Source organism: Mya arenaria, chromosome 2, assembly GCF_026914265.1.
Source record: "Mya arenaria isolate MELC-2E11 chromosome 2, ASM2691426v1".
Lineage (NCBI taxonomy): Eukaryota > Metazoa > Mollusca > Bivalvia > Myida > Myidae > Mya > Mya arenaria.
In genome coordinates, this window is record NC_069123.1 from 24,515,665 (window position 1) to 24,539,357 (window position 23,693).

Below are 23,693 nucleotides of genomic sequence, written 5' to 3' on the forward strand. Positions count from 1 at the left end.
GGTGTATGAAAACATATTGCTGTTTAACAGCACTAATGACACGATGATAAATATCGTGTAACGGGGTTTAAAGTAATGCCTGAAATACATGGGTGCAGCGCAAAGTTTTAGTCGACGCAATGTTGTTATAACTATAATTTGTCCAACGCTCACTTCGAAAGTCTCAAAGTAAAACAGCATACAAGTTTTAAGTGTTTTATTTGATTATGATATAATAAATAACAGTGATAACAATTCCTTTTCACTAGTTCAAAATGCTAATGCAAAAGATGGTAATTTTGATAGGAAATTCTAACAGAGGTGTATCCTCGACGCTCGTTAAAAACCGAATGTCTCGTCAATATCTGTTGGTCAGTATCTACCACGTGACTGTTAAGGCTATAATTAGTAAGTATTACATAACATAATCCATGCTGGTACACCACATTTAGAAATAAGATAGACAACAATATGTACTTAGGGCGATAAGTATTAAAGACAAATACCTTCAACATGTACATGTAATGTTGTAGATATATTACGAACAAAAGAACATTGTACAATTAATATGCAATGGAAATTAAAATATTGCAAAGTAAATATTTATTCTAATAAAATAAAATTCAGAGATAAAAATGCTAAAAGTAAATATTTGCAAATAATTGGCGATGTAGCAACACTCGGCAAAAGGCATGTTGCACCGACTTCGGCCATTTGGCTCCAGATTGTTGGTGATAATGCGAGGTCTCTTAACTCGTAGACGTTATACAATGCTTTCTTATTGTCATTCCACTCGTCGCAAAAATTGCAGCCCACGTAACAATTTACGTGCGAATCAAACGCGGCAGACTCAATGGCGGAGCAGTCACTGTTGGGCATCTCGTAATAATTCAGAAGAAATCTTGTCAAACAATGCCTGACACAATCAATCATAGCTTGTCCACCAGACGTGAAATTCGAATAAAAGTAACTAAAGCGATTGCAATACTTTGTGCCAAATTTAAGTGCATATCCACCAGCGCCGCACTGCGTCTTTTCATCAAAACACTGATAAAAGTCGCAAGTTCCTCTTTGAGCCTTTTCCATGCACTTTGGATCAACGCCAGGAACACAGTGTGCCGATCCCTGCGGTTTCTGTTCGCATGTTTGGTTGTTGAAGCAAGGATTTGGGTCGCAAGGGTCGGATGTTTTGCACAATCCGATGCATGTACTGTCGCAATGGTGTCTATACTGGCATAGGTCGCATCCGTCAAAAGAACATATTTCGTCACAGAGGTACTTGGAGGCACAGTAAACGCAGTAAGGACAAACGTTACGCCCGCCCTTTGGCAGATCAATTCTAGCTTGATCTAGCTGACAATAACACGAACTCAAAATGCTGGCAAACAGTGCCAGCAAAATAGCGCGATGTTCCATGCTAAACGTGTAGCAAATTAAACTGAATGCCGCTTGGGAGAAAAGAAGTCTGCTTATATCGTACGCCTTATCGCTGCTGAAGAACGAACAATGTTCCAAATTTCTGTAACTTAGCATATAGGTCAGGACGTTTGCGTTGGCAACTTATGCTTATTATCAATGACTTTTCGGCATTTGTTTGGTTATGTCCTAAAAGTAGAGGCCACACACGAGAAAATTATCACTACCGCACTAGCCACGACCTAAATTTGGTTCTGTGCAAAAGCTGCCAGGTAAAGGAAGTTCACATCATGTTAGACTCGCTGAAAAATTGTCATGTTCAAACAATACTGTTTTTGACAATGTTTTTATGTTTACAGACAATGGTTGATGCTGTAAACATGGCCGGCAAGAATGGTGGTCGCGCCGCTAAATTTACTCTGCAGTTTCCAAAAGCTGTGTATCACTACTGCATCAGCCACAATCTGAATTTGATTTTGTGCAAAAGCTGCCATGGAAAGGAAGTTCACATAATGCTAGACTCGCTGAAACAGTTAGGTATATGTTTATATACTCGCCAAAAACGTAGACGTATGGAGGAAGCCATCGAAGAAGTGACCAAAGAAGAACAAAGCTAATGCTGGGATAAAACAGAAGAAAACGTTTAAAATGTTTTATTAGACACGATGGGGAGAGAAACGTGTCTTGATGTTTTCGAAGAAATGTATGAATAACTTCTCTTGCACGTGGATTCAATTTGAACAAGAACAGAACCTGAGGTAGCAACAGATTCTTGCTTTATTGTTTGCTTAATAACATTACATCACTACTTTGATAACCTCAGTGGGCTGAGTAAAAAAAAACCAAGGGTCATCCCTAGTCTGGTTCCCCGCTCACTGATATTCCATACAGTATGATAACGATAGTGTTAGGGGAAGGAACTCCAGACTAGGGCCATCCCTTCATGTGATGTACGCATAATTATGTATCCAAATATTCATAAAATTCTCAATCTACTGCTGTTATAGCGACATCATCTAGTGTAGAAAGAGCAAACCAGACTTTTAACTTTTCCCGCTGTTTTTGAACGCGGTCTTCCTACAATAAACAAACGTTGTTCTAATACAAAAAAAATGTGTTAGGAAGTTTACTAATTCCGGACTCTTTTTAAGGTTTCTTTTAGAATAACTAAACAAGATGATACAACCATTTAAATTTATTTTTTTTCCATGTTGTTCAGTGATAAAAGGCTGATATAATCACTCAATATAATAGGCTTATTACCTCCCATTACTCAAACTTGATTTAAGTTTGCTTTTATTTAAAATATTTCATGAAAACAATAGCGTGGGAATGATTGTTATCTTCAGAATGTGACGTCACATTCCGACATTTTTAATTACACATTTGTTGAATCATCAACATGGTTCCATCTTTAACTTAATACATAACGCTGTGACAACGTTATGAATGTGAAGGTTACCTTAATGTGTGTGACAACCTTACTTTGGCAATCAATACTCGACCTTCATACAACGATGTGACAACGTTATAATGTATGGTTGTCTCAACGTTATGGTAACAATGTAACAACTTGGTTGCCAAAGTTACGTTGTATAAACATTAAAAACGTGCGGACAACGTTTGCTGCAACGTTTCTACAACGTTAAGTGTCAACTGGGTTAACTTTCATATCAATTCTAAAGTCGAAATGAACTCAACAAAAACGCACGAAGGCCGCTTCTTTTAAGTCCTCTATCAAGTATTAAAACAGTCTCAGTAAAACAGAGACAGGGAAACTCAAACTGGGAGGAGCAAATAAGATATGTTCTTCTAGACAAATAAAGACTTGGCGCTAAATGTGTGAAATAAAGAATTTAGATGTTGTATAGTTCAATTGTCAGTTCCTTGGATTGTTAAGGTGTTTAAATGTCAACATACGCGAACGACATTTTCGGAAGATGTACCAACATAAATGAATACTTTAAAACTGAGTCATATATTATTTACTAAATTGTATTATGAAAGCAATTTAAACAACTTATGAACTATTGCCAGTCAACGAAGACTCTTACAACAAATGGAAAAAAAGACGAATAAAAAAGTAATATGTTAAATAACAATGGTTTTGGACTTTCAACTGGGTGACCAGTTTTTCTTGCAAGCGAGTCAAACACTGGCAATACCGGACTGGAGTTAAACGAGAATACATGAATGTCTATTTGATAAACAGTCTAACCCGCGAAACACGAAAGCCTGTCAAATTACCATTACAATAGATATTCTGAACTTTGATCAATCATACATATACTTTTATACGTAAATTAGAAGCAATTACTCTCCCCTCCACACAAGTGCATGGTTGTAACATTTAGTAAACTACATTGTATACGTCTGTATATATATATATATATATATATATATATATATATATATATATATATATATATATATATATATATATATATATATATATATAGTCAATTCATCAGGGTTACAGCTAAATTGAAAATACCACGCAATCTACTAGCAAAGTAATTAAATGTGAAAAATCCTGACATTGTAAAACGTCCGTATGTATTCGAAGTTGTTTCCGATGGAAAATGGCCGAGGTGTTCCGATTCGAGCTGGTATATATAGAAAGCTTGAACATAAGTCACTGATCAGTATTCTTGAAAACATATTTGATATACAACTAGCAGTATAAAACATAAACTCTTAACTATAAGTTTATCATGTCATCTTGGGCAAATTGATACAGTGCTACACAACGGATTGTTGTTTTGAATGTTAGTTTCGGTGAACATGACAATTATATAATACAAATTACTATAAAAAACACATTTCATAGTTGGGTCACATTTTACGGAAACAAACAAGTGGGATTTTTTTAGCGGAAACTTTAAAAGTACATGTAGATAAATTCAAACGTTATTGCGAAGACTTGGGCATATAGAAAAATGAAGTCTATAAACGTGTTCACTTTTCTTGGAGGTATAGTATATCAACTTTTATATATTATCATTATTTCGTTGAAACACTCTTTCAATGGACATTTCTTACTTCTAACATAGATATTTATGTTTTACGGGTAATTAAAAACTAAATACTATTACTATTGTTCGAGATACAATGTTTTATTAGATTCGATATTGCTTTTACATTATCAACATATATATAAAATGAGAATTATTCAGTATAATAATTATCTTAATAAAATAATATTAGTGAAAAAGTTTATATCATTAAAACTGTATGAGATTTAACGGAAATGTGGCTTTATATTGTATTGACAGAGCAATATTCACTTATAGTCTTAAAACGTTCAATTTTGCCTACGAAAGTCACATTTTCTAGATTGCGGGGAAGGCTATTAATAAGCTTCAACATTTTGATTGGATTTGTTTTATATACAGATGAGCTTCATTTTTATAATTTTGCATTGTCGCAATTAGAAATAAATCAATATCAACGCTTTGCTTGTATTTTTCTTTATTTTTTCTCGAAATAACTATGAATAAAACATACAGAACAAGTTGCTAGTTCCCAAATTTCACTAAAAAACGTGTTAAAGTACCGGAGATACTGTTAAAGCATTGAGATACACGCTCCAGTATGATGTACTCAAATCGAACCGAAAAGTTTCTGGCACCGTGAACATACTGAACCCACAAACACAGCCAAAGACGATTACAAAGCTGATATTTGAATTCCAGTGATAGTATGTGGGTCTGTGCTCGCCCTTGTGTCAGCTGCAACAACAGCCGATACAACGATGGATGGTGAAATAACAGAAGTATCAACACCAGAATTTTCAGCCACTTATACCGTTAGTTAATAAAATTTTACTATTTTTATCAAATAACAGTAAATAGAACGGCTCTTTGCTAAACCCGGGCCGCCGTTCAAAATGGCGAACACTTGAATGTTTTTATTATAATAATATAAAATATTATATTGAATAATGCTGCACCCTGTCCATTTTAGTTACACGCTACTGCCCTCAGCTTTTGGGCACAGACCAGCAATTTCAATCGTCTACACAATCGAAACATTATGATACAATCTATTATTTGTCTTATTTCAAACACAACTCGACGATAGCGAATAAGTACACACTTGACATATTTTGCCGTTGAAAACAAAACTAGATCAATTAAACACAATCTCCTACAATCTATGTAGAATTGATATGATTTAATTTAGTTGCCACACTGCCTGAAACAGCGGACCCCTTTCTCCCTCAGAGCCATGTCCCATTGTCTGCAGTACCATGTCCGGCCAAACATAAGTTATTATTTTATATCGTTTCCTTAGATACAAGTGTACGTTCCTACATTGACATTATCGTTGAAATACTTTTTTCTATTTGGACATCAAATTTATTTCAGGATTTTGAGCCATACTATTGTACGGTTGGAACTTGCAGTGGAACAGACAACAGCTGTCTCAAGACATTAGAATCAACATGTAAAATAACAGATGACGCCAATGGATGCCAAGTAAGAATGAGTTAAAACTTTTGTAAGTTATACATGTGTGTGTGTGTGTGTGTGTGTGTGTGTGTGTGTGTGTGTGTGTGTGTGTGTGTGTGTGTGTGTGTGTGTGTGTGTGTGTGTGTGTGAGGGGAGAGGAATTACTTATTTAATAATTTACATATGAAATTATATGTATGATTGATCACTATTCAGATAATTCATTATGATAGTAATTTGACTTTCAGCAAGCTTGATTTTGAAGAATATGAAGGTTAAGTATGATGATGGTTCGGTATTAGCCTGTTTATCCAACTGCAATCATGTTTTCTCGTTGAACTCCTGTCCTTCATTGCTAGTCTTTGTTTAGGTTACACTCCTCAACGGTACAGTCACAGCAGAATGTACATCCACTCCTTGTACGGAAACAGGCAGCACTACCACACAATGTTGTAAGGGCGCTGGCTGTGCTGACAAACTGTTCTCGTCACCACATGCTACCGGAAACAGTCTACACGCCTGCCTAGCAATGCTCATAACATTGGCATCCGTTGTCACAGCAATGATCAAATGATTTGCAATGTCCAGCGAATTTAATACAGGTGTATGACATGATAGGGGTTGATAGAACATTATTTCGATAGTTCAATGTTTATTTACTAAAAAATGTATGCAATTATCAAATATCTGACTCGCTTGTAAAGAAAACCTGGCCAGCTATTTGAAGGTCCATTCTTCACAGAATGTAAACTTTTTGATTTTAGCTAGGCCTTTTGTTTTCCATTTGCTATTATTTATAAGTTGTTTAAGTTGCTTTCATAATCAACGTTTGGAAAAAATAATTAAACGAGTTTTGAAGTGCGCATTCATTTATTTTGTTACATATACCGCAAACTGTATTTTAACATGCATACAATCCTTGGAAGTTAAGGACATAAGAACTGTCCAACATCGAAATTCCTGGGATCGGATGTATTTCTTAAGGTAAAATGGGGCTATATCTTTATCCTGATTGTGACATCAGCGGGTCCAGTCTGAATTCAACTGTTTTTTTTTGTTGTTTGAGAAATGTCGTTAAGCGCAGGTGCGTGAAGCTAGCCGGACATCCGGACAGCCTAATACGGTTTCCAGCCTAAGTTAATATTATCCGGCCGGATCTTTTTTTTCTGGCTGAAGATGTATTATTTCCGGCCGGATATTATTTTCTGGCGGAGGTAAATAATTTCCGTTTAGATATTTCTTTTGGCTAGATGAACTATAAATTTATTATCTGGCCGTGAATGATTCACTGCTTAACGCGTTTGACTAGATCTAAGAACGACACACCAACCTACCACCCCATATTGGGACGTATAGATCTGGTGCTCACTAGAGTGAAGTAGGGGGAGTACTACCTAGTAATTGTTGTATGGTACACGCCCACCTACCACTCCATATAGGTCTGGTACTCACTTGAGTGAAGTAGGGAGAGAACTACCATGAATTGTTGTATGGGACACGCCCATCTACCACCCCGTTGTGTGAAAACTTGTAAACTCGTTTAAAACACGCTCGAAATTAACTTTGACACTCAAAATATATATTCTATGTCGGCATAAGATATTTTAGCAACACATTGTTTTGGCAATTTAGCAGGTTAGAATCGACCCTTTTCATACCATTTGCTTTAATTTTCATTCATCCTTAAAATACAGAAAACATGAGTATATTAATATAAGTATGCCTTTATCGAGACAGTTATGATCGAGAATCACATAAACAGGTTTTTTATAAATACGCAAATACATGAACCAACTTGAGAATAAAATTACATACTTAATTGTAAATACTTCCATAACAATTCATTTCCGTACAGAATTTCTGTTTCATAGTGATTTGTAAGTATCTCTTGTGTTTCGAGTATCTGTTGTTAGATCTTAGACGCTCTTTGTAGCCCTAAGTGGGTTTAGCAGGACCTTATCTACTCCCAGTCATCACGCAAGGCCGATGAGTTTCACATGGACTTCGCACAGCAATAAGCGGTAATGGTTACCATAACTTTATTGCGATGAAATTGCGTTTCATACAATGTCGATGAAAACAGTAAAACGATAGACATACCTCTCCTGGTGGCAAGAACTAAAATCAAAATAAAATCTGAAATTTCCCGCTTCAAATGTCACAAAAAGAGGTTTTCACGCTACACTTTCTCTCTCTCCCCCCCCCCCCCCCCCCCCCGAAACTATTTAAAGAACGATTTGACTATTTACATACGTTAAATCACTACGCCCATATCTAAAAAACACAAATCATCACATATCTATACGCGAGCGTTTTTACTACGCGCAAAAGCGAAAACAATACATTTTTACTATATTTTTCAACTGAGGTGGGAGAAAAAAAAGCATCTTCAATGGCCGCTCGTGTAAGATAAGTTCATCCCAACACTCTCGCAGAGTGTTCTGCCTATTCCCAGTAAACCTCGTTTCTGCAAAACACCCTACGCCCGAGTAATGTTGCACATACCTTACACGAGCGGCCATGGAAGATACTTATACTCCAGACTAACACATGTTTTTAATGTGAGACACAAAGCTAATGTTCGTAAATCCACTTGAAGCTGACAACTTCGGGCTGCAGCTTGTGTTTTACATACAACAGGAAAATTGCACTCCCCCCAGATTTTGGCTAATTGTGAGAGCCACCCATCATTAGAAATGTTGATTTGTATTGTAGCGGTCAGCTGTAGACGGCGGATGTGCGTTCATACACAGGGAACCCCTGCAGGGTCGAGCATGCTTTTCTCTGAAGGGATCTGTTGGTGTTTGTTGGTCTTGCAGGTTACAAATGGTGGCAGCGGTGGGATACAGACAACTGCCGAAACGGAGTTACCTAACCTACGAGTTTCCCTGACCAAGACTCGAGACAAGTCTTCTCATTCGGAACTCCTCGGCCATTTTTTTCAAAAACAACCTCGGATGTATTTGGACGGTTTACATACTCAAAAAGTGGTACGTTTAAGTCCGCTGCAAATAGATCGCGTAGTAATCTGAATTAGTTGTTAAACTTTATGACTTAACTCTTGGGAATCTTAATCATGTTTGCAATAATATACTTCGCTGGCAATCAGTTTAAACTGAGAGCAATGAATACAACTCTTAAACACTACATTTAATTAATGATATTATTCAAAAATTTACGGACTACTTCAACTGATGTACCGGCATACATCCGAGGTTGTTTTCGATAAAATGGCCGAGGAGTTCCGAATGGAGTCTTCTCGGAGGGGAAAGAAATATAACGGTCCGCTGTAGATGGCGGATGCGCGTTCATAGTATAACATTCCGTAATAGACGGAAGTACGTTCATAGTACGTATGGTTGGTAATATGCAAATTAGCAAAGCCCGGGCTCTGTGTGAATAAAGAATTTAGTGTGTATAAAGCCCAGTGGATCTCTCAAGGTCGAGCATGCTTTTCTCTGAAGGGATCTGTTGGTGTTTGTTGGTCTCGCACGTTACAGTATAAATATAGTTTCCGATAGTTTCAGTATGATCACAACACTGGAATTATATGTCGCTTAAGGAGTTTGACTGCTTTAGAATACCACCTAAAATCACATGTTCACCTACCACACCATGTAGGAAAACACTTAGCAGTAGGATACACTCTTTCAAACTAGAATTGACATTAGATGCGTTTTCCGGCAGTGGCTCGTACTCACTAACATAAAGTAGGTGGAATACTGTTGAAGGGAACACGCCCGACTACCCTTCCATATAGGTATACCAGTCAGGCAAAATTCATTTACTCATTATAAGCGTGACTCGAAACGTATTTCCCAAATAGTCACACATCCCGTATTTGGCCTAAAATTGACCCAAAATCCACACAATACCCATATTCCGCCTGCGTCTGGTACTCATTTAAATGAAGTAGGCGGAGTACTACCGAGTCAGTGTTGTAAGAGACACGCCCCCTTACCACTCCATATAGGTCACCATTCTAGGAAAACTCGTTAACTCATTTAAGGCAAAATTGATCATTAAATGGCAAAATCGACACTCATTTTTCCGGCTGGGTCGTGTATTAACTAGAGTAAAGTAGGCGGAGTACCATTTAATAGTAGGTGTAGTAGGAAACACATATACCTACCATCAAATATAGGTCACCATTCTGGGAAATCCCGTTATATATATAATTCGTCTGTTTTGCTTATGAGGGGAGATCACTGCGTAGGATATTGATATTCGATATCTCGGAGCAATAAACCTTGCTAGGTCCGTGTCGATATTAAGTACTGAAGTTTAAGTTGAGTTAATTAAGTAAGGCGGTTGAAATTCACGCTGACTTCCTGTGTAATTCACAGAAATGAACTGAATAAAATTAAGATTTGTATAGGTCATAATAAACTTAAACTAGAAATCCCATTTGTCATTGTAAAATTAGTCAAATGAAAATAAAGGAGAATCGGATACAGCTCTTTAGATCTCTGATTGTTTACATTATAATACAAGTTGAAGAATTTTATTTCCGCGCGAACGTTTTTTTTCCATTCGGAGCTCCTCTGCCATTTTATCGAAAACAACATGTTGTTTTTGAAAAAAATGGCCGAGGAGTTCCGAATGCGTTTTTTTTCCAGACAAGTCAGACAGATCATTTTAAGGGTAAACGAGTTAAACGCTAAAAATAGTATACGCATTTTCGGACTTGACTGATTTTGGTGTTTTACGGTCCTGCTTTGTTTTCCTTCCTTGCGTTGCGTCATTCCGGGTCGTGCTAAAGTGCCGACCTATAACCTGACGATAGATAAATAGAGGGAAACGTCTGACCAATTGCTGGCCATTTAGATAAACAAGAGCCGTCGAAAGACAATGCCGCTTTGTCTTAGAAATAAATACAATAATGATGTAATATGTGGCATTCAAAAGCAATATAAAAGTCAAAATAAAAAGTAAACAAGAAAAGCCGCGATGCGACAAAACCAGGTTTTCAATGACTGACAGACCTTCAGCCCTTGTTGTGAGATTCAGTATGAACTGTTTTTTTTTTATTTTAAGTAACAGTGACCTTGACCCTAGGGGTCACATACACAATCTCTTGGAAGTCCGCCATAAACTCTTCCTACATATCAAGTTTGGTCACAAAATGTCGACCCTAACTAAAGTTATTCAGTACCAAAAGGTTATCTATTTTTATTAACAGTGACCTTGACTATAGGGGCTCCAAACGCAATCCCATGGACGGTCTCCATGAACTCTTAGCAAATACCAAGTTTGGGTACAATATGTCAACCATGACTTATCTTATTCAATTCTAACCATTTTTCTATTACAAGCAACAGTTACCTGGACTCTAGGGGCCCCAAACAGAATCCCATGAAAGGTCTCTATCAACATGTCAAATGTACCAAGTTTGGTCGCAATATGTCGACCTTAACTTATTTAATACCAACCGTTTTTCTATTTATAGCAACAGTGACATTGACCTTGATCATAGCGTCTCTTCTTCCTATATACCAAGTTTGATCAATTTATGTCAAACCTAACTAAAATTATTCAATAACATATGTGAGATTGATGCAGCCATCCTACCGGCCCGCCCAACTAAGGAAGTCCTTGTTAAAAATACAATAATGTGCCCATCAAAAGAAATTAAAAAGTAGAGAAAAAAAGTCGATTTAATGAAGGGTATAGAAGTTAATAATAACAAGAGCCGTCGTAAGACAGCGCGCTCGACTACGCCGCTTTGACTTAGAATACAATAACGATGTAATAATACCAAGTTTGGTCTCTTTATGTCCAACCTAACTAAAATTATTCGATACATAAGGTGACTTTGATGCGGCCCTCCAACCAGCCCGCCCAGACAATGACGCAAGTCATTCAAAAAACTTGATTTCCCAGCATGAAAATGTGGTTAAGAATATACAAATATGCCTTTCAAAGGCAAAAAGGGCCATAATTTGTATGTAGGCTTAAAACGGAGTTATGTTTCTTATTGTAAGATGGTCTTAAATAATTTGGAATTTTATTATGCGCATTTAATGAACGGTATAGAAGTATTTTGTATTATAATCCCAACTTGCCCTTAACTTTTACTTGCCTAAAACTTTAACCTAAGTCAATCAGGGGCCATAACTTGTATTAAGGATATGGAGTTATGTAACCTCATTGGGTGATGGCCCTGAACAATTGTGTGAAGTATTAAGTCAATTGAATGAAGGGAAGTTATTAAACAATATCCCCAAAACTTTTACCTAAGTTCCATAGTCAATCAGGGGCCATAATTTGTATACAAGATAATATGGAGTTATCTAACCTCATTATGTAATGACTCTGAACATCTGTGTAAAGTATTAAGTCAATTGAATGAATGGTATTGGAGTTTTAAATGAAAATCCAAACTTGCCCTAAAACTTGAACCTGCCCGAAAACTTTAACCTAAGTCAATCAGGGGCCATAACTTATATTTAGGATAATATGGAGTTATGTAACCTCATTGTGTGATGGTCCTAAACAACTGTGTGAAGTATTAAGTCAATTGAACAAAGAAAATAGAAGTTATTAATAAATATTCCAACTTGCCCTAAAACTTTAACCTAAGTTCCATAGTCAATCAGGGGCCATAATCTGTGTAAAGAATAATATGGAGTTATCTAACCTCACCATGTGATGGCCCTGAACAACTGCGTGAAGTATTAAGTCAATTGAATGTAGGGTATTGGACTTATAAGTGAAATTCCCAACTTGGTCTAAAACTTTAACAGGACGCCGACGCTGGGGCGAGTAGTATAGCCCACCTAGTCTTCGAATAGTCGAGCTAAAAATCCCAAGTTGCCCTGAAACTTTAACCTGCCCCAAAACTTTAACCTTATTCGCAAGTCAATCAGGGGCCATAATTTGTATTAAGGATAATATGGAGTTATATGACGTCATTGTACGATGGGCCTGAACAACTGTGTGTAGTGTTAAGTGAATTTAATGAAGGGTATTGGAGTTATAAGTGCAAGTGCCAACTTGCCCTGAAACCCAACCAGACGCTGATGCCGAGGTGAGTAGCAATGCCTCTTTATTCTCCGAAAAAAAGGAAATTCATACTGGTGAAATGGAAGTAGTATGAAGTAATTTTAACTTACAAGTACTTTTCTTCAAATAACTCAATAAAGAAGAAGCAGGACTTGATGGAAAGAGGCTGTACATGACAAACACAATTTCTACGTTGATATCTATTTATATAATTATATAATGTGCAAAGAATAATGTTAAGTGATATTTTAAAGTTCAAGATTTGATTTGTCATCTCTGTATTTGATAGTAGAAATGATGAATTCTTTATGATTTGTACTTTGTATATTCAATTTGTGAAAGTTAGGTATTTGTGATGCTATCACACAAAGTCCATGAATGTTACAACTAACACATATTTTCTACACTTTTTAATAAATCATCCACTAGAATGTAACAATGTATACAGGTAAGGAATCAAATAAACTTTACAACATTTATCACATATAATGTATAACTAAAACAAGAGTAACTCAAAGTGAATGTCAATGTTCGTCTGGGTTTTTTTAAAGATGCACTCTTACTCCCAAATAAGATTTAACACATTAAATAATATTGTTTTAATATTCCAAAAAGATGAATAAATGTCCTAAACAAAGTTTTTTATAAAGGATACTGAGTTTAAATTGAACAAAATGAGCATTAAACACAGTATTTCTACCTTATGAGACTATAGTGGACCACAATAAATCTTTTATCACTCGCCAATCATTTAATATTTTTGCGCTTTCTGGTATTAGATACATGGTTACAATCTTGTTATCAGTTATTAATATTTTCCATAATTGCATTATTTTGTAAGTAGTTAAAGATTTATCAGTTAAAATGTATGTTTGTTATACATGTGTATGTACTGATTTTGAATAGTGTGTCACTTTAATCGAAAGGAGGGCAATTTTTGGGCCTTATTGGGCCATATGTCTCTTGCATAATGGGTACCAAATTCTATTTGATTATCTTGAATAGTTTTATAGTTTGGGCCAAGGTATTTGCACTATACTGCCGACGATGACACCTTAACTATAATAATTCCTGCACATCTTTCCTTTGAAAAACAGATCAGCTACTTACATGTATATAAATAACTTTTAAATACTATGTAGCAAGTGTTTAAGAAAACATCTTAACTTGTTGAAAACACAAAGATTTTTAATAAATAAATACTTACATATACTGTATTTTTTGCTTGTATCTAATATAAAACAAACAAATAAGCTCATTATTTTACTACGGTACATTAAATTTTACAAAATAGTTTTCTCCTCAGGACCTGTTTGGTAATTTAGAATATCATGATTCTGATAAATTAAATTACAGAGTACCAACACATTCTGGAAAGAGAATATGCACACATATAAAACATTTAATGAAAAAAAGAAAGGTACAGGCATTGTGCTTTACAAATAAAATACAGGTACAAATTATTAAACTATATTGCGTCCTCCAAAAATAGCCTTTGAAATTGTTTCGAAATCTGTGTGTACTGCGATCATCTATCTATTCAATGAATAAAGCATTAATTACTCTTTTAATAGGTTTCTACTCCCAAGTATATTACACGGCGCATTTTTTTTTAAAACAACAACAACATATTTTAATTCAAAGATATAAGAACTTTGGCTGCGAGAGAATGCGTGTAGTATAACAAGTACTTATAACAATCTTAACAAATGACTGGCAAAGATCATCAAAATACACTAAAATGTTCAGCTGACAAATAATAAATATGAAGTTACATGTATGTAGAATATAATACACAGATTAATCAACAAAATAAAAAAAATAGAATTGAGAAATATTTTGTACTTAAAAATCGAAAAGTACCAATCCATCCTAGTTATAATAAATAAGGATCGAGTTGAAGATTTAACATATGGTGATTAACTAAAATCACGAATATCAAAGTACATGCTACGAAGAACATGCAATCTTGTAACAGTTGTACCGTAACCATATTTTTGATGGAAGGGTGCCATTTCTACGTACATGTGTATACTAGCAATAACATCATCTTAAATTTCAATGTGTTTATTTTCAATTTTGAGTATAATTTAGTCCAGATTTAACACATCTTTTAAGAAATTTGTATATTTGCGGAAATAAACCACACACGCGAAAATTTCCTTTTTACACAATAAAACAAAAATAAAATGTCAGTCTGGTCCCCAAATCACTGATTCTTCTTCGTAACGTCATCATATGAGGGTGGGGCAGAAGGGTACGGCGCTGGCATGTACACATTGTGGGGATTTGCCGGATTGTAGTAGCCACTGGCAGCCGCCTCCATAGCTTTTGCGTCTAAAAGAAGAAAACAACAGAGAGTATTATCACTTTCTAGAGCTTCAATATTTGCATAAAGAAAGAAAAACAACAACAACTTTTTCAATACGGTAGTTATATCTTGTGGAAATTAAATAAGGAAGTTTTAACGTGTTGATTATTAATGGTTGCACAAGGTTTTATGAAAGTGAACTGCGGTCCAAGTTTTGATGAGACTGCTACCCCAGACCTTTGATTGACTGTCACACTGATCCAAATGGGTGTCATACTTGTCAAGGGTCAAAAACTGTTGACATTGACCACGACCAACTGGCCTTAAAAAAAGGATCATCTTCTGGTCAAGGGTAATCAACTGAAGATTCATGGTCCTAGATCAAACCTTTCTCAAGTTATTGTGTGGACAAAGTTTTCCAAAGACCATGACCTTGAATTTTAATTTACTCACCTCAAAAACAAAAGGAGTCATTCACTGATCAAGGGCAACCTACATATAGCACTGTAGTTTCAGGGTCCTAGGTCAAACTGTTCTCTAATAATGCAGTCTTAGATTTCCTAAGACTGTTGATTGTCACCTACTCATCGTAAATACAATAGGGGTCATCTGGTGGTCAAAAGCAACCTATCACTGAAGTTACGTGTTCCTAGGTAAAATGGTTCTTAGGGTTTTTTTGGACAAAGATTACCTAAGACTTTTAAACGTGATCTTCACATTCGACCTACTGATTTGCAAACCTATAGGCGTGTATTTTGTATAAGCATACAATTTAAGTAAAGGTTAATCTCAGTCATAACTCTTATGAAATGGAAAAGAAAAGCAAAAACAAGTGTGCTGCACAGCCGTTGTTCTCGTTTCTTTAAAATAAGAGGAAATTACTTAGGTAACAACAAGTATTGACTTTACCAAACTCATATCTATCGTGTCCAGGAATGCATGTACCAATTTTCATTAAAACTATTTGGCCTCTGTTGATATAACCAAGGTTTAAGTTTTTGCCAACAATGACTTACATTACAGCCAAATATTTTGTCTTAAAAGACAAGCTTATGGTTATATGGAGCAACATTTAAACATCTACTCTAAACTTGTACATGCACTGTCACCTGATTATCAAAACACTTCATACCCCATACAAGACTTTGATTAAATACAAGTAAATGCAGTGACTTGGGCCAGTATATAATATTGATATTATATTTATCCTTAGACATGCATCAGTGATTCCATTCAGCCAAATATACAGGCCAATCAAAACACTTAGTTTCTAATTTTAATTAAGTTCAATCTCAGTTGCTTATTGAATACAGCCCCAGAGGACATATATTGATAGTATATTATGTATAATTGCTTAAAACAAAAGATAATGAATCATTTTTATCGTACCTGCAGATGATGTGCCATTTGCCACAGGTTGAGGGGGAGGGTAGGCGGGGTCAACTCCTGGGTACGGGGGTGGGGCGCCAGTTGTGTACACATACTCAGCTGCAATTGCACAGCAAACTCACACTTTATAAGGAAGTTATTACCATAAACAATTATTAAGTATAATATTATTATTATGTAGTCTGGAAGCAAGCACTAAGTCATAAAAAGCTTTTTCAAAATAATATCTTATCAAACTACAGTCGAACCCCGTTGGCTCAGACTCGCTTGGCTCGAATTCCTCGAACTGGATGTAAAGACCACTTTCTTTATTCTTAAGTTAAGCCTTTCTGCTTGGCTCAAAATTTCCGAGGTTCGAGGTATTTTCGCCAGTCCCTTGCAGTTCGAGCTAACGGAGTTCGACTGTATAGGATCTGATTATTATCTTGACAAAACTGACAATTAATCAACACTTTGTACATTGCATTTTGTCAATTGCAACACCTTATGATTCATCAATTATTAGCATATGTAACCAGGGTTCTCAATTAGAAGCATCTAGCAGCCAAAATTGACGGTTCAAATTGACTTTTGGCCGGTTAGAATTCACCATTGGTTACTAGTAGGTAACATTTTTTTAGGGACTGTTCAGCCAAAAGTTATTGAGAACCCTGGGAAATACATGTAAAGCCTTTATTTTTTTAAATATGTCAGTCCTAAGTTTATCATACGTGGTGGAGCGGTGGGGAATGTCTGGTACGGCACCCATGCGTAGTACTCCGTGTGGGGTGCACTGTATGCAGGGGGTGGGGCCTGGTAGAAAGGTCCCTGGGGAGGGGAGTACGGCGGTGGCTGGGCAGGCCTGTTCCGGGATGCTGAAATATGGAATAGCATATAACGACATGTATAAACATTCAACTTTCTTAAAACAATTACCATAATCTTTTCACAAAACATACATATTTGTTGGTCTTCTAAATTGAGTCAAATTCAAAGCTGTTTTTAATTAATTTCAAAGGTGAGCTAAAACAAAATATATTTTCAATCAGATTATTGAGACAATCATAGATTTGATTTAAGAAACCAAAAACAAAATTAATTCTTAATGCAGTATTGAATACTGTGTTCAACTGCATCAATTTAATTATTCTTGAACTATATTCAAAATGTGAAACAAAATCATAAGTATGCTGTTAATTTATGATTTACACCAAAGTAGTCAAGCCTTATCTTATGACATAAAACACTGCATTTCAAGCATATGAGATGAAGCCAAGTTGTCCAACTGATTTGATTATTCAGCAGCATTAATTCTATAAAATGATGTTTAATAACATTAACAATTGAATGCATGTACACTTAGACAATAAAGGTTTTCTATACTTATCAGAACTAAAAGCTGCACTATCTTAGAATTTTGCATTAATGATTGAAAACCAGTGATATCAGATTGTTGACAAAAGATCAGATCTCAGGTTTCATACTTACGTTTAAAAAAATGACATTTACGCAATAATTGGCTAATTCTATGACAAAAATCTAAAAAGTTGTCAATACAGTCAATCTGTGCGAGTGCAGCTTTAACACAATCTGATTTTAGAGTCATGCTAATTTTAAAATTTATTGCCAAATCCGCAATTCTTACCAGTGATCGAAAACTGATTTAGAATTTAAAAATGTGCCTGTCAAAAGAAATAAAAAAAATATATATATTCAAGGGACATAATTTGTATTTAGGGTTAAAATGGAGTTATGTTTCTTGTTGAAAGATGGTCGTAAATAATTTTGAATTTTATTACGTGCATTGAATAAAAGGTATAGAAGTTTTTTTATTAAAATCACAACTTGCCCTTAACTTTTACTTGCCTAAAACATTAACCTAAGTCAATCAGGGGCCATAACTTGTATTAAGGATATGGAGTTATGTAACCTCATTGGGTGTTGGTCCTGAACAATTGTTTGAAGTATTAAGTCAATTGAATGAAGGGCATTGGAGTTTTAAGTGAAAATCCAAACTTGCCCTAAAATTTTAACCTGCCATAAAAATTTAACCTAAGTCAATCAGGGGCCATAACTTGTATTAAGGATAATATGGAGTTATGAAACCTCATTGTGTGATGGTCCTAAACAACTGTGTGAAGTATTAAATCAATTGAACAAAGGGTATAGAAGTTATTAATAAATATTCCAACTTGCCCTAAAACTTTAACCTAAGTTCCATAGTCAATCAGGGGCCATAATCTGTGTAAAGAATAATATGGAGTTATCTAACCTCATCATGTGCTGGCCCTGAACAACTGTGTGAAGTATTAACTCAATTGAATGAAAGGTATTGGACTTATAAGTGAAAATCCCAACTTGCCCTAAAACTTTAACCTGACGCCGACGGCGAGTAGTATATCCCACCTATTTTTCGAGCTAAAAATTAATGCCAGGCAAAAGTATATGAATTCCGGCTTGTTCATCCAACAGACTAATTTTGCTGACTGTTCTTACCCAGTTTTCCAGCTCTGAGCATGGCCTGGCCAAATTCTATCGCACCTCCACTCTTGAACCACATCTTAAACTTGCCCTCTCCACTCCAGTTCCCTGTCAAATATTTGAAATTTATTTGATTAATGAAGGCCACATGATTGTAAGGATGTGTAATGATAGATTTGTTTACAAATATAAATACTGTGGAATTGAAATTATTTGATTTTGTGTTTTGTTTGTTCAAATTGTATTGGTATTTGTTGGATTTTTTTTAATGGGGAATTTCATAGGCTTAATTTGGGAAAAGTCAGGGTCCATCGCCTGTACCGGCTATGAAAAAAAAAGATTAAAAAGGACCCAGATATTACTATAGCAAATAATAACATTTTAGTTCAACTTCTATGAGATTCATTTTGGTGATTGAATATTCTAATATTCAATTGAAAGAGTTTGAATTTTGCCATTCGTTTGGATCCGTTATTTGTTTGCATTTAGACATAAATTGTCACAACAGAACATTTACCAGCAGGCTCTTATCATGCAATACCAGGCAGATGAGCGCTGTTATGTGGCTTTTGATTGATACCATCCCCATAAAGTTTTGTTACAGAAACTTGATTTAGACTTTTTCTGAGGGTAGAGAATGTCTGGAAAGAATTGTCTTTGGAATGGATTATTCTGTTACGTTGAAATTTGTGTTTTCTTATTTTGATTTGTAAACAACAATATGACCATTTGAGCATGTCACAGTGACAAAATTTTAGACGAAAATGTTGTAACCATCTTACAGGACATTGTAATGAAAGATAAATCATAGCAAAGTAACAGAAAAACCTCTGGCAGCCATAAATTTCCTACCTCCAGCTTCGTCCAGCATCTTGCCCTTGATGTAGTTAGCTCCAAACACAGGCTGTTCTAGCTCCACCCCCCGCATTTGGAGGAACGGAAGACTGAATGACTGCAACATGTCCTTTTTATTCTTGTTACAGAAGATTACCTGAAATGGGTGATTAACGATAAATATGTACTTAACAATCATCAAAATAAGGCTTTTGAATCCACAAACTTGAATTCATATATTCCAGTAAATCTTGTTTCCAGTGCAGTGAGAAGCAGTCTAGACTGGTTATCAGTTGGTATATCATCTGGCATATTTGACTGACAATGCAGGGACCGATTTCCCTCAGCATGTGACATATTAAGATCATCTTCAATATTATCAAGCTCAATGCTCCTGATATTTATCACATCGCCAATGTAATTGTGACAAGCCTGCATGTATAAGATTTTGGACAGCCTGGCAAGCAATGTATATGTGCAGGGCTTGCAGGTTAGGGCAAATTTTGACCACTAGTTTTTGAAGAATATTGTCCAGTTTGAATCCCAGTGATTTCTGTGTTATATTTACTGATGATCGAAGGGTGTAAAATGAATACTTATGAAACTGATAGAAGACAATTCTAAATCATATGGACTATGGTAAGCTTATTAAAAACACCACAGGCATGACTAAATAATTCGTAAGACCAAAGTAATGAATATTGTTGTACCTATGCATATTATCTCAGGCAATGTTTGTACCTAATTTCACCAAGGCTTTCACAATAACTCGACTTTCGTCCTTTTCGTTTCGATTTAAAAAGAAATTTCCACATTGAACTAAAAAGAAAATCAAAACTTTGAAGTGCAATAGCAAATAACTACTGGTATCAATACTGCAACTACAGCTTTTCTTCCTTAATGAATATCGCGCAACACATAGTATACAGGCCTGGATTACAAATACATTGACACCACTCTCATAGAGACTTGAAAGTATCCAAAACATAACCCTAGTGGAATTTGAGCATGACCTGATAAACAGCCCATAAAAAGTTTTTTGTTTTAAGTGTGAAGACTGATTTTACCCAGCTGAGGCCACAGGCAACTATTTGAAGTAAGCCAGCGGCAGCTGTTGGGACCTGCATCAAACATTCAAGTCTCTGTGATTGACACTTGTACACTACGACAGCTGAATAAGCAAGTGGTCCTCGGTCTGTTTTCTCGAACGTTTTGAGTCTCAGTTTCAGACTAAGGCTCAAAAAACTAAATTCTTAAATGTTACAAAAAATATCTATAAATAATATGACAAAGTTTGACAAAAGAATTGTGCATGATTGAACAGATTATTCGTAACAAAAACATCATTTATTACCATCTTTTCTCATAAAATAGCTTGGTTACAACAAAATTAAAATTCAGCTTTTCTGAGTCTCAAACTGTGAATACGGGTCCTGGTAAACATCATGTAGAAAACAATACCCGGTGAGTAGTGAGGTACAGTGTGCCGGTCTTGTTCCCCTTGAAATGTGGAACCGTGTTGGGTTCAAATCCCATCTCGACATTATCACAGTATAGCAGGATTCTGAAAAATAATCATTCACATGTACAGTCTTTCAAAATTAAAGTATGGGTCACTTCCCTTCATAATGAGGGTCAGGTAAAGGCTTCAAGGCTCTAACATTTATATATGAGCCAGGAAGAACAGGGGATACAATGTCATGGGTAAGACACAACTTACTGACTAAATTAAATTTCCTCATGAATTATGACAGACACAGAGAGATCAAAATTCCACAACCTTACCACCCCTAAAATAGTCTTGGTCATTACTCATAATTTGACCTTCAGGCTCTGTGCACGGGAACACATAGCAAACTGTTTGTTTGTTAATTGAAAAAATTATCAAAAATGAACAAGCAAAACATTAAAAAATGAAAGGGTAATGGTGTAGATTTATAGATTTATGTTTTAATTTAAAAAGGCTGGTTACAATGTAACAATAATTGGTAGAGGAGAAGTCATACCAGCACAATGTTATCCCAGATTTGGACGCTCGATCACAACATTGTTTAAATATCAAGTGAAAGTGACAATATGATGACGTCAAAAGTAATAATGTGGTATACTTGGTCCTGAAATGGTACACTTGGGAAGTTGTTCACTTAGGAAGTGGTTCACTTAGACCTGCACCCCAAAAGATATATGTTTGGACTTTGTGAACTTATATTATTACTGTAGTGCTAAACCAAGCCACACTAATGATCTTAAGGGAACTTTTTAAACATTTGGACATTCATTATGTTACCCTAGCCACATAAATGCACATTCATTATATTCTCCTTAGCGTGTAAGCTAGCAAAAACAAAAATCTTCAGTCTCTGGTTCTGAAACAGCTGTTTTTACTGACTAGTTCTAAACCCTTCTAGTCCTAAGTCAAAAAAAAATTTATCCTTATGTAACCAGATGTTAAATTATAGCTAGTGTGAGTGTTTCCCAGGCATATTTGTTTTGTTATGTATGAATGCCTTCAGTGTGAATACTAATTATCCTGTCATGGCTGCGATGGCAATGAACACTTCACTTACATAATTGTTGCATTCACAGTACACACTTGTATTAGTCTAAAATAATAGACGTGTTATACGGGATTCTTCCAATCCCTAACACTAAACAGGAATGTGCAAAAAACGGGGGTGTTTAAAAATATTGAAATTCTTTTAAGTGAAGTATTTTATGGTTGAAATTGATCATAAAGAGTTATATTCATATTTTACCATGTTAGTGAAATGTTATTTTGCACTAAACAAGCATTTAATGCATTAAAACAAGTTGTTTACCTTTTCAATAAAACGAAAGTTGACTGACACAGACAACAATTATGCGAAGGGGAACAACTCGATACAATCGTAATAACTCGGCCTCCTCTGACAAAGCTTCGAGATAGACCTCGTTATACAATCGTAACAACTCAGCCAAGGCCGAAATGTTCCGAGCGATTTAAAACTGTGCCCTAAAGCCTTGCAGGTGCCCTTCATGTATATATCGTTATGTTCAAGCTCATTATTATAAGTTGGATATTTAATTTTTGTGTACGGAACTAATATAAAATAACATTATCTGGTAATATTTCTTGTTTTTATGATATTTTATAGACGCTATATGCTTTAACCCGGAATCCTGATCGGAACAACTACCCACTTTTGACACTAAACAATTTGTACGTGAAGGATTTGCCATATCAAATATCTAAAAAAAAATCCGTCAACATACAAAATTATTTGGACTAACACTTGTATATGCACAATTTATTAAATCCTTTGTCTCTTTCCTTCTTTCTTCATGTTACTTTTCATTTGCTTCCTGTAAGATACAGTATGTTATTTCTCAACTAAATTTGACAAAACTATAAAGACATCTTAGCTGTCCTGGTTTTTCTAACCCATCAAGGCTTTAACTGAGTAGATTAGCCCACAAGGTTACACTTATCTTCGATTAAACAACCTTACAATCATAAAGACGTCTCCTACACTCAGGATGTGGCATGCTACGCTTTAAAATTGACTCTTAATTTAATTTAATATATTGACATCCGAAATATGTTTATCCGAAATCCTAAGCAGTTAAGCATTATTTTTCATAATTCAGCTGATTCCGAATTCAATTATAGAAATTTAATTAATATACAGGGTGCTCACCTTTCTCCAGTAAATATTAACACCCCTCCATTGGCATGTGCCGTGTTGATTGACATGTTTTTTTCAGAAAACGCAATAGTTCTTGTGATTTATTTTGCAATTTTCTTGACGTAATCTCGAACCCGGAAGTAAACAAAGTCACGTGTTCAGTCAGAGAAGCACGGGAGT

General features: G+C 35.5%; 2 protein-coding genes across 2 annotated transcripts; one reads left to right on the forward strand and one right to left on the reverse strand.

The window, feature by feature from the left end:
* The first annotated feature begins 4,029 nt into the window (after window positions 1-4,029).
* Window positions 4,030-6,712, forward strand: LOC128217896 (uncharacterized). The gene is made up of 4 exons (XM_052925341.1): window positions 4,030-4,368; window positions 5,091-5,203; window positions 5,766-5,876; window positions 6,220-6,712. Exons 1-4 carry the CDS (start codon window positions 4,335-4,337, stop codon window positions 6,421-6,423), a joined length of 462 nt encoding a protein of 153 aa, XP_052781301.1. The 5' UTR covers window positions 4,030-4,334; the 3' UTR covers window positions 6,424-6,712.
* A 6,539-nt stretch (window positions 6,713-13,251) lies between these two features.
* Window positions 13,252-23,684, reverse strand: LOC128241601 (WW domain-binding protein 2-like). The gene is made up of 7 exons (XM_052958611.1): window positions 23,526-23,684; window positions 21,310-21,412; window positions 19,867-20,005; window positions 19,030-19,122; window positions 17,265-17,408; window positions 16,555-16,653; window positions 13,252-15,191 (listed from the first exon to the last, which is right to left on the reverse strand). The coding sequence occupies exons 1-7, from the start codon at window positions 23,579-23,581 to the stop codon at window positions 15,064-15,066; spliced, it is 762 nt and encodes a 253-aa protein (XP_052814571.1). The 5' UTR covers window positions 23,582-23,684; the 3' UTR covers window positions 13,252-15,063.
* Window positions 23,685-23,693: the final 9 nt, after the last annotated feature.